Source organism: Capricornis sumatraensis, chromosome 10 (genome assembly GCF_032405125.1).
Source record: "Capricornis sumatraensis isolate serow.1 chromosome 10, serow.2, whole genome shotgun sequence".
Lineage (NCBI taxonomy): Eukaryota > Metazoa > Chordata > Mammalia > Artiodactyla > Bovidae > Capricornis > Capricornis sumatraensis.
The window spans coordinates 3,707,006-3,719,225 of NC_091078.1; the positions used below are offsets into that span (position 1 = coordinate 3,707,006).

Sequence of the window (12,220 nt, forward strand, 5' to 3'; positions counted from 1 at the left end):
GAGGGCTGCATTGGTCACCTTCCCTGAATCAAACAGGCTCTTGGAGACTGGGCGCTTGGGCGTTTGGAAACTGTAGTCAGGCCAGAAAGCCTCTGGACACCGATACTGACACATCTGAGGCACTGCTCACACCCAGCAGAGACATTATCTGGTGCCAGAGTGCCAGCGTTCCTACGGCTCTCAGTCCCAGGTTTGCTTGCCGGGAAGCCCCATTCTCCACCTGATTCTCCTGGAACCTCTCCCCACAACCACAGCCTCATTATGCTCACAAGAGCCCCATGCCAGCATTATGCCTCGAACAGTAGAGACAACCACCCAGAGATGCTCAGTCAGGAGCAGGAAGGACAGAGCAAGACAGAGATAAGACCCAGATGGGAGACCCCAGACGCAGCCTTCCTGCCCAGAGCACAGGGCTCTGAAGCGGTCACAGGCCCAGGGCTGCTCTGTGGAGCTCATGCTGGGATGGCAGAGTGATGCGTTAGGGAGCTCGTATCCCCCAGGGCTCTGCTCGGCCCCTGCAACACCAGCTCTCCAGCCTGCCCGTTAGTCTCTCTGGGCTCACAGTGATCTGTGTGCTTCCTGGAGGCAAAACGGAGGCCTGAGAGACCAGGGAGGCTGCCAAGGCCACCCAGGGAGTGAGCGGCAGCAGCCAGAGCTGGCTGAGACCACTCTGCTCATCCTGAGAGGGGCTGGGAGCCCGCGACTGTGCCTGGTGGATGTGACCCCTCCCATTCCTCTGCCCCCCTCCCATTTGAACTTATCCCTCCCAACCATAATCCTCGGGCCCCCAGTGTTATAGGATATATTTGGATACCTCCAGTATTCCAGTGGATGTAGGAGTCCTGATTCCTTTCTTGAAGCCTTTGGTGCTCTGGTCCCAGGCCTTAGAGTGAATCATGGTCTAAGTGACAGGGTGTCAGCTGGGACCTACAGTCTCTGCAGGCCAGAATCAGCTCCCAATCTCACCCCTGAATGTACAGCAAGAGACACAAAGCCAGGCCATGTGGACACAGTACCCAGGAGTATCTTCGTGACCTTCCATGCAATATGGCATCAGTCATTTATTGTTACCTTCTGTGAAATGACAGTGTCTCTATACTCTACCACCTGCTAATCTCCAGAGGAATTTTTCTAATAGTCGGCCCTTTCACAATACACAATTTCCTGAGGTTCCAGTAGAGAATCCTTCTCCTGACTCTTCAGCTTCTGGAGCTATGATCCTTGGTTCCTGGCCCTCCTCCCTCTACAAGACAGTAGGGCAGTACATAAACCCCTCTCTGCTTCCACAGGCACATTGCCTTGTTTTCGAGGGCACATCTCCCTCTGCTTCTCTGTCATGGGACCCTTTGATCACATGTAGGGCCCCCCTGCCAGATAACCTAGGATTGTTTCCCCATCTCAAGAATCTTAACCACACCTGCAAAAGCCCTTTTGCAATATAACCTACAACATCCATCGGTGCAAAGGATGACAACCTGGATATATTCAGGGCCATTATTCAAGCAACCATAGCAAACCACTGGTCTGGAAGCTTACTTGAGAGCAGGGGCTATTTTATTGGGCACCTTGCATCCTTTGCTGCATACAATGAACTGAGGGGTATGAAGGCATGAAGGTGTGAGTGTACACAGCATGGATCACTCCAAGAAAGGTCCACACTCAGGAGCTGTGGCTCAAAGTGTACTCCTAAGTTCTGGCTGCTTTGGTTGCCAGTGAGATTTTGAGGGTAAGGGCAGACCCTGTGGTCCTGGAGGACCCTCCCACTGGAAGTGACCTGGCTGTCTGGGAAAGACCAATGTGTCCTTCCTTCTCTCCACTATGCTGACTCACAGAACGTGGAGACATTTCTCTGTCTGCATCTCTTGATGTGACGTGCCCAGCTGTTGCCAGCTGCCAGAGTACTGAGGGCACTCCTTCTGGCAATCTGGGCTCTTCCGCTGGGGGTCTTCCACTGGGCAGGAGCTGGAGACAAGGAAGAAATGACAGGAAAGCCAGGGGCAGTTGCTTGCTACAGACAGATCACACTGGCCCGAAAGATCTGTATCGACGTTTACCCAAACCTGGGGGCCCATGTGTTTCCACAGCCCATCACCACCTGAGGGTGCCCCTACCTGCCCTTTCTCTCTGGGCCCAGAGCCCAACCTGAGGGTTGTGGTGAGGATTCATCCCTTTGGCATACACTCACCAAGAGAACCTGGACCTTATTGGGGCTACAATGACAATCAACCCTTGTCCTTACCGCACAGGCTCCCAGGCCAGAAGGAAGCAGACAAGTTCAACACCAGAGCAAAGGGAGATGAGAGTCAGAACAATTCCTGAACAGAGTCTAACAGGAGTGCAGACTGGAGGCTAGCAGCTAGGGAGAGGAAGGGCATCAAGAAAGTCTGCCCCAGAAATCCCGACGGGGCCTGAGTCTGCTCCCCTTAAGCCAAGGAAACCACAGCCTTCTGCACCTAATTCAAGTGGCTTAGTGACCTCACCTATCCTCTTCTCTTTTCTCTACAGGGAAGGTGCATCAACTTCACCTTAGTGAATCCCCATTGTGCACAAATGCTCTGCGGATCAAACATCTGCCTTCAACCCAGCCAGGAGTGCTTGCCCCTCAATATCAACTGCTCAGATCATCAATATCCCCCACCCATATGCCCTCAGCCACCCTCCAAGATACTACCACTGATCCCTCCCACTGCCCGGAAGCTTTGCAGAAGTAGTATGTCACTCCCATCTCCATAACCCAGCATCTAAGCAGCAAAACCCAACATTGTTAAGAGCCCTTTGTGTACTGTAGTGGACATATATATCGTGTTTTGGTTTACAGTCAAAAGGAGTTGGAATTTGTTGGTGATCAGCAAGACAGTTTGTTTGGTGAGCAACTTCTCATACTATTCCACTGTATGAAAAGTATCTATCTATATTGGTCCTGCCAGGACAAAGCACCCTGGTGCCCTGTGAATGTAGACATGATGAGTCCAATTCCCCACACTCAGTTCTTCATCTGTTACCAAGGGCTAGAATGTATGCAGTTTTAGTCAAATTCTGCTCTTTGAAAATAGCCCAAAATATCTTTGAAGTATGAATACAATCCTGCCTCCACCACTCACTGGCTGCTACTTAATCTTTTGGCCAAGTTACGTAATCCCCCTGTGCTTCTCATTCTTCATGAAAAGATGGAGATAACGGTATCTTCTCTACAGGATGCCATGAGGTTGACAATACCTGCTGCAATGTGTTCAGCACAGGGCCAAGTCCCTGCTAAATATTCAGGTGCTCAGTAGTTAATGTCATCTCTTTGTGCCCTGTGAGACAAGAGGATGATGAATTCAGAGATGTAAGAAGTGTCTTGTGAAGTCAGAAGAGTCGGAGGTAGCTACCTGACTGGTCTTTTTAGCTCTGGACAACAGGGTATGGGATTGACACACACAATCATTCTCTAAAGGGGCTGCTGACCATACATAGGTTCACATTCCAGGCCCATCGCCCACATAGCCTCCCAAATATGCCATCAGAAAACGTCTTGGCACCTACTAAAGCCTGCAGAAATGCTAGCTCCCTTCCTATACCCTCAATATTTCTCATAAAGGAAACCCTTGGTTCCCACCTTCCCAGTCTTTTCAAATCTACTCCTCTGCTGGTAGAGCCAGACCTCGCAATCTTTCAGATTCACTTCCCTGTAGACTCTGAATACCTAACCAAGTTTTCCTTTGATACTAATGTGCTTCAGGACTATTCATCGGCAAGAGTCTATTGCAAAAATCCCAAAACACAAGATGAGACTTAAGCATCAGCCTAAAGCACAGAGTCTGAGCAGGAAAGAGGAGATAGCTTACTCCAATGTGCACATATCCATAGAGTCAATCAGGGATCACAGAGGCCAGGAAAACATGACATGACACAAGGGAATGAATAAAGCTCTGATCACTGACCCTGAAGACATGGAGATCTAGGAACTGTCTAATAATCCCACAACTAACAGCAACCTCAATGGTGAAAAGCTGAAAGATTTCCTCTACGATCAGCAGCAAGACAAAGATGCCCATTCTAACCACTGTTATTCACCGTATTATTGGAAATCCTAGCCACAGCAGTCAGATAAGAAAAAGAAATAAAAGGAATTCAAGTTGGAAAGGAAGAAAAACTGTCGCTGTTGGCAGATGATTCTATACTAGACACAGAGAGCCTAAAGATGCCACAGAACACTGCTAGAGTCCATCATCAGTGAAGTTAGAAAAGCTGCAGGATATAAAAATACAGAACGTTGCATTTCTACATACTGACAGCAAACTGCAAGAGAAATTAAGGAAATAATCCCATTATAATTGCATAAAACAGAATAAAATACCTAGAAATACATCTGCCTATGGTGGTGAAAGCCCTGTACTCAGAAAAGTGTAAGACACTGATGAAAGAAACTGAAAGTAATACAAACAGAAAGATGCCTGCGTTCACGAACTGCAGGAATTGCATGCGTGTGTGCTAAGTCACTCCAGTCATATCCAACTCTCTCCAACCCTATGGACCCTAGTCAGCCTGGCAGGCTCCTCTGTCCATTGGGTTCTCTAGGCAAGAATACTGGAGCGAGTTGCCATGCCCTCCTCCAGAGAATCTTCCAGACCCAGGGATCGAACTGGCATCTCTCACATCTCTTGCATTGTCAAGCAGGTTCTTTATACTAGCACCATCTGGGAAGCCTATTGGAGGAATTAATCCTATGAAAAATGCCATACTGCCCAAGGAAATCTACAGACTCCGTGCAATAGTTATCAAATACCAATAGCATTTTTCAAAGAACGAGAAAAAGTAATTTTAAAACTTTTGGAAACATAAAAGACTCCAACTAGCCAAAACAACCTTGAGAAAGAAGAATAGAGCTGAAAGAGTCATGTTCTCTGACTTTGGACTATACTACGAATCTATAATAAAACTGGATAGCATTTTGCTAAGTGAAATTAAAAAAAACAGAAAAAGATAAATATTGTGTGATCTCACTTATGTGTGGGATCTTAAAAAAAATAAAACCTCCTAAAATGAGATTATGTTTGTGGTTACTGGAAGTGAGGAGTTGGTAGGGGAAGAATTGAAAGAAGTTGTTCAAAAGATGCAAACTTTCAGTTACAAGATAAAATAGTACTTGGGATGTAATTTATTACATGATAAGCATAGTTAACACTACTATATGGCATATTTGAAATTTGTTAAGACAACAGATCCTAAGAATTATTTTCATAGGAAAAAATACTCTTTCTTTTTCTATTTTTTGTATCTGGATGAGATGATGTATGTTAACTAATCTTACTATAGTAAGCATTTCACAATGTATGTAAGTCAAACTACAATGCTGCATATTTTAAACGTCTATAATGTATGCTGCTGCTGCTGCTGCTGCTAAGTCACTTCAGTCATGGCCGACTCTGTGTGACCCCATAGACGGCAGCCCATCAGGGTCCTCCATCCATGAGATTTTCCAGACAAGAGTACTGGAGTGGGGTGCCATTGCCTTCTCCTTATAATGTATATGTTATTTATAGCACAATAAAACTAGGGGGGAAAGAATCTCAACTGATAAATACAAAATGAATAATAAAATTAGCATTTTACCTGCTGTATAGCACGAGGACTCTACTCAATACTCTGTAATACTCTATACTGGAAAAGAATCTTAAAAAAGAATGGATATATATACATGTATAGCTGTTGCACTTTGTTGTGCATCTGAAACTAACACAACATTTTAAATCAACTATACTCCAATAAAAATTTTTTGAAAAGAAGTCACCATTTTGAAACCCTTAATGAAATAAAATAAATACTTATCATCAGGAGACACTTAAGCCATTAGCTGGAATGTTATTGGGGGATTTAACCATGAATTAAAACATTGTTGAGAGAAATTTAATTGTGGGAACAGACAGAAAAACTTCATCCCATCGACCAATGTCAGTATCAGTAAAAATACAACTATCAAGTACCACGTGTCTCCTGGTGTGATGCAAAAGGAATAAACCAACAACAGTTAACCTGAATCTCACCAAGCTTCACACTCTAACCACTAGCTTATAGGAACTTTATGACAGAACAAAAATTTATTATGAGGCTATAATGAAACAACCAAATTTAAAATATGGAAAAATTGTACAAAAATGACTCGTTTTTTAACATAAATGAGGTGAAATAAAAGGAGGTCAAACTAAAAAAAAAAACTGGGTGAGTAGAGTAGTAAATAAGCAAATTTCTTCAGGACAGCGATAGTTTAAAAACTCTATATTTAAAATGCCATTCCAATAGCATCAAAAATATAGTATATGTCAGGAAAGCACTTGACAAAAAAGGTCAAAACATTCATAGGGAAATTTATAAGGAAGTTACTAAAAACAGCCCAAATAAATGAAGACATTGCCTTCTTCACTGATAGGAGTCCAGACCACAGATTCAAATCCCTCAAAATATTTGCAGTCACTGTAATAAAAAATTAGAGGGTTTGGGGGAGAAGGAAGACATGTTCTATTTCTAAAATTTACTTGAGTGAATGGTTTTGTTATCTGAACAAGTCTCCATGCCTTACACACAGTGAAACCAAACACCACCAAAATGCCAGAGGTTAGAGCAAACAAATGTTTATTGCAAGGAGACAGGTGACTCGTGCCTTAAAAACCTCAAACTCCTCGAAAGCTTTCAGCAAAAACCCTTTGATAGAAAAGATGAGGCAGGAGTGTGGTTAGTGGTTGCAAACCCCTTGGTGTCTGATCTTTTGTTCCTAAGGTCAGGTCACAGTCAGGTCACAATGTGACTGTAAACCTCATCAAAATAAATGTCATTCTCCATTCTGACAAGAAAGGGAAGGGGAGGCATATAATTCTGCCTCCTTTTAACTTTTAATACTTATCAAATCCCATAAGCAAAGCGACATCATTACCCCTCATTTTACTTGTTAAAGGTCTCAAGACTCGATTTTCATCCTCTGAGGTCCAAGCCCTGGCTAAGAGGAGGGTGTCTGTGCCTGGGCTAGTTACCCTGCCCAGGATATTCATCTAGCGCCCAGTCTGGATCCTCCTGCCGGTGTCCAGGTCTGGCTGAGGAAGCAGATCTCAGCTAGTGATGCCCTCAGACCCAGGTCTCCAGCCCCTGACCAGCTGTCATCACTGAGGGAGCCAGGAACCCAGGACGCTGCTGGCCCTCAGGCTCCCAAGACCGCCCAAACGGGGACTGCGACCCACGGATGCTGTTGCCTCCACTAGGCCGCGGAGGTGGGATGGGGCGGGGACGGCCGCCACTTCAAAGCCTGGGTCTGGTCAGTGGGCGGCTGTGATGAGGTCTCAGGAACTCTGCAGCACACAGCGCCCCAGCCTATTGCCAGGCCCCCCAGCTCACTCACTGGCCTGAGACCAGAAGGCCTGGAGGGCCCGAGGAGAGGGCCACGATCCACTTCTCACTGAACTCTCTGTCTTACAGGCCTCTGAGCAGCTGACTAAGGGTCTCGTTCTGATGGTCACACACTAATGGCTGTGAGCCCAAGCCCACCCCATTACAGTTTTTGCCTGTTTTTTCATGGAGCAGAGACAAGCCATCCTCTCTCAGCCCTTTCTGAATTTCTGGTCCACAGAACTGTGAACATAACAAAATAGGTTTTGTTTTGTCATTCAGCTGGTAGTGGTCTTTATACAAAATGGATAACTGGCATATCCCTCATTTACAAGGGACTTTGACATCCTTGCAGGACTTTATTTCCTGTCTATCTCATTCCATCTACTGGGTCACGTGAATGACCCCTGTAACACCCTACACTCCCAGTTCCTAGACGGTATCATGATGGTGATGTCCTTATCTAAGCCACCTCTGCTCTGCCCTCTTTCAGTTGATAAAAAAGGCAGGATATCTCCAGGATTTTAATGGCTCCAAAGTGAGGATTTGGGATGAGGGACAAATGGAGGCCTCATCTTACTGCCCCTCCAAAGATCCCCTGACTGCCCCCGGGATTGTCCACAGGCAGGACGCTGAGCAGAGCAGCAGGTCACAAAGTCACCATGCCAACCTTCCTGTCCCTCATCAGGGTCATCACAGGGCCATCCCCCAAAGCCAGTCATCTTCACCTCTTCGCCCTCAGGGCAGGTACCAGACAAGGCTCACACGGCACTTTTGTGAAAGGGCTGGAGGGGCCAAAGGCCCTGGGAAAGCACAGAGGTGGCAGAGGCTGCCATCTGAGGTGGCCTTGAGTTGCTGGCATCCAGTGAGGCCGCACAGGCAGCCGAAATAAATGGAGAGCTGGGGGCCTGGCATGCCGGGGCCCACGCTCTTCCTGCTGCTGGTGTTGCCACCTCCGCTGCTGAGCTTGGGGAGCTTCCAGCACAGTGGTCCAGGCTGGAAAGACCTCCACCACCTCAGTTTGGACTGGGGGAAGCTCTATCGCCACCTCATCCAGAACTCGGAAAGCTTCCAGCACCGCCAGGGCCCCAGCACCTGGCACCGGAAGAGCCGGGCAAGAGAAGACAAGAATTCCTGCCACAGCTCATTTGACCTCTACTTCATCTTGGACATGTGAGTGGCCCTCCTGCCCTTGCCAGTGCCATTGGGTGGTGTTGTCTCTGATGTCAATATGGACACGACTTGGCTTAAATGGATGCCAGCTTCTCTGGGGGGAGAGGGCAGAGTAGCCTTGATCAGACCCAAGTAACAGACCTCTGTGGCCTCCTTGACCTGAATCAGAAGGAATGCCCTAGGCCTTTGTTTCCTGGGACTTTTTCTTTGGGAAATTAAAAAGGCCACCGTAGGTTTCTGGATGGCTACCAGCTTGGCCTGGATCTGTGACCTGCATGCCCCTTAAACAGCTGCAGGGACAGGTGATCGCTAAGAGCTGTCTTCTCAGCATGTGGGAGATCACTTAGGGTTTGGGGTTGTATTTGTGTTTGTGTTTTGTTTTTAACCAAATAACCTCTATTTTACTGGGCCCCAGAGAGATTGCTGTGTCATCTGCGAGGCATCCTCATAGTGTCAGTGCTCAGAAGTTCTTTGCTTTGCTGGTCCTCAATGTTTCGCTTCTTTCTTTGAGCAGTTTAGAGACCCACATTACAGTCTGTGTGCACTCTTTGAGCAGTTTGGTCTGTCTACATGTGTCCTTGGGAAACCCGGGCCTCTCATTAAGTACCTTCTGACCCTCAAGGAAGGAAATCGAAGGGTGGATCCTCAGACTGGAGAGACTGCCTTGGTTCCGTTTTCAGCTCCTCTGTGGGGCTGAGGATAAATTTTATTTATTTAGTGTTAACAATGGTATGACTCCCAGTACCAAGAAAAGCACTTTATGGTTCTTAAAATCTTTTACTGTCCATCTGCCATCCTCAAAACAATCCTGAAATATAAAGCAGGGAAAGTATTTACATATTCAGTCTTCTGGAAAGTGGTGCAAGCCCCCCGAGGTTGGGTGAAGTAGCCCCGAGGCTGGTGGGGGTGACAGGACTCAGACTTCTTGTGTTGCCCTACTTCCAGCATCCCAGGTTGCACATCCTCTGATTCTTACTCTCCATGGAGACTGGTGATTGAGGGGATGTGTGCCCAGCTCACCAGCTTCTGCACAAAGGCAGCAGAGGTGGGAAGAGTAGTTTCCTCCTCACAGTCCAGTGGAGAGACTGCTAAGACACCCTGGGGCACGTCTTGTCTGATTGCCCAGAGTGTGGTAGTAATTCCCCTTTTGGGCTTTGGGGTTGGAGATGGGTGGACATTGTAGGGGGAAGACAGCCTCTTTGAGTCAATCTTTCCAGAGAGTGGCAGTGAGCCCAAAGGGTCCTTTCAGCTACCATTCTGTTGCAGTGCCCCTGACCACACCCCTGCTCTCTGCAGTCAAGCCCAGTGTGGGCACAGCACAGCCCCAAGATGGATGGGGGAGGGCTCTGGACACAGGTGGGTCACATGAAATAATAATAACTGGGCACTTATTAGGTTCCAAGATGTGCTGAACGCTAAAACACCCAACAGCTTGTGGGACGATGTTCTATTTTTCTATCTTAAGGTTATGAAACAGGTGGAGAGTATTAAATGGTTTACTCAATGTCACTCAAAGTTAGATTGCTGCAAAGCGTTAAGCAGTGGGGAGATGTTGCCCTTTCTTCTCTTCCAAGGAAGGTGTAAAGTAGGGGGACTAAAAAAAGCACCAGAGAAATGGCTGCTTAAACCAGGTTGTGCCCACTTTCCACCCCTCTCACCTGCCCCCTCCCCTACCTTTCGCCTCCTTTAGCTTCTTAAATGCTGGAGGCAGCACAGGTCCCTCTGAGCATAGCTGGTGTAGCTACATAATTCACTGTGAAGGTTCGGGCCTTCCCAAGAGGCTGGAAAGGCAGCAAGGAAAGGGGAGCAAATTAAGTCCCCTCTTCCCACACTCAGGCTCCAGTATGGAAGCTGCTCCCCAGACCCTCCCCTTTACCGTCAGTCATGACACTTGCCTTTAAGGCTGGCCAGGACTGAAGCCTACTGGATTTTGCAAATGGGAAGGGGATGTGGGGGTGTCCAAGAAAGGGCCCTTCTAGGCCATCAGGGAGAAGTAGGCTTACAGCTTGGCCATGGAGGCCTGGCCAGGCTTCTCTGAAAGCACAGCATACTCCTTCAGCCCCTGGAAACAACACCACTCCCTGGAAATTGTGCTCATTCATTCCAGCTGCAGAAAACAGGCTTGACAAGATTTTCCCGGAGTATGAGGACAGGCTTCCTCCTGTGGCTGCTTCCTGATACTCTTGGGGAGAGGGGAATAATGACCACTGAGGAGGCAGTCCCAGCTTTGCAGTCAGGCAGATTCCACTCATCAGTCATGCGGCTTGAGCAAGTCGCCTCCTCTCTCTGCCTCAGCTTCCCCATCTGTACAATGGGATCGTCACACCTACCTCACCAGGTTGTGATGAGGATGAATGGGAGTTTATATGGTTTTCCTAGCATGCGTCAGATGGAGGATGAGCATAAAATAAACTGCCAGGGAAGGCAGAGTCACACACCCTGGGAACTCTCCTGCACTGCAGGGGCCCCTGATCCAGCCCTGACTCCCTGGCTCACTCTCTCCCATGTGCCCTTTGTAGGGAAGAGGGGTGCAGGTCAGACACCTCCTCAGACACTTCCCAGGTTCTCTGGATCTTTCCTCCCTTGGTGAGCAGTCTTATTCACTCCCTCTTTCCCTTGCTCATCCACTCACTGAAACGATTACTGGAAAACATCAGTACCCCAGTCACTGTTTTGGGCAGTGGGGATAATTCAGCAAACAAAACTTGAAAAGTCCTTGACCTCTTAGAGCTTTCATTTTAGGAGGCAAGAAATAAATCAAAGAGGAAATAGTGTGTTAGATGGGGATAAACACCAAAGGGAGAATTAGGACAGGAGGATGAGAAGTGCTGAGGGAGGGGCTGTTCTAGAAGGGTGCTCTGGAAAGGCTGTATATGGTTTTTGTGCTTTGGTCAGCAGAGGACGTTGAAACCTGTACCTAATAAACAGTAACTCCCATTCATCTCTCCCAACTGGGGTAACCTCTATCCTATTCTCTGTATCTGTGAATTTGAATTTACCTAATCTAGGTACCTCATACAAGTGGACTCATACACTAGTTGGCCTTATGTGTCTGACTTATTTCACTTAGCAAAATGCTTTTCAAAGTTCATCCATGTTGCAGCATATATCAAATTGTCATTCCTTTTATGGCTGAATAATATTCCATTTAATGTATATACCACACTTCCTTTATCTTTTTATCTGTTGATAAGCACTCTAGACAGCATACTGAAAAGCAGAGACATTACTTTGTCAGTAAATGTCCATCTAGTCAAGGCTATGGTTTTTCCAGTGGTCATGTATGGATGTGAGAGTTGGACTGTGAAGAAAGCTGAGCGCCGAAGAATTGATGCTTTTGAACTGTGGTGTTGGAGAAGACTCTTAAGAGTCCCTTGGACTGCAAGGAGATCCAACCAGTCCATCCTAAAGGAGATCAATCCTGAGTGTTCATTGGAAGGACTGATATTGAAGCTGAAACTCCAATATTTTGGCCACCTGATGCGAACAGCTGACTCATTGGAAAAGACCTTGATGCTGGGAGGGATTGAGAGCAGGAGGAGAAGGGGATGACAGAAGATGAGATGGTTGGATAGCATCACCAACTCAATGGACATGGGTCTGGGTGAACTTCGGGAGTTGATGATGGACAGGGAGGCCTGGCATGCTGCGGTCCATGGGGTCGCAAAGAGTTGAACACGACTGAGCGACT

General features: G+C 47.1%; 1 protein-coding gene across 1 annotated transcript in view; it reads left to right on the plus strand.

Annotated features, from left to right (window-relative positions):
- The first annotated feature begins 8,269 nt into the window (after nt 1–8,269).
- Nucleotides 8,270–12,220, plus strand: part of LOC138087287 (anthrax toxin receptor-like) — a 45,968-nt gene continuing 42,017 nt past the window's right edge. The window contains exon 1 of the mRNA XM_068982298.1: nt 8,270–8,529. Coding sequence (XP_068838399.1) covers nt 8,270–8,529 — 260 coding nt within the window. The remainder of the gene's footprint in view (nt 8,530–12,220) is intronic.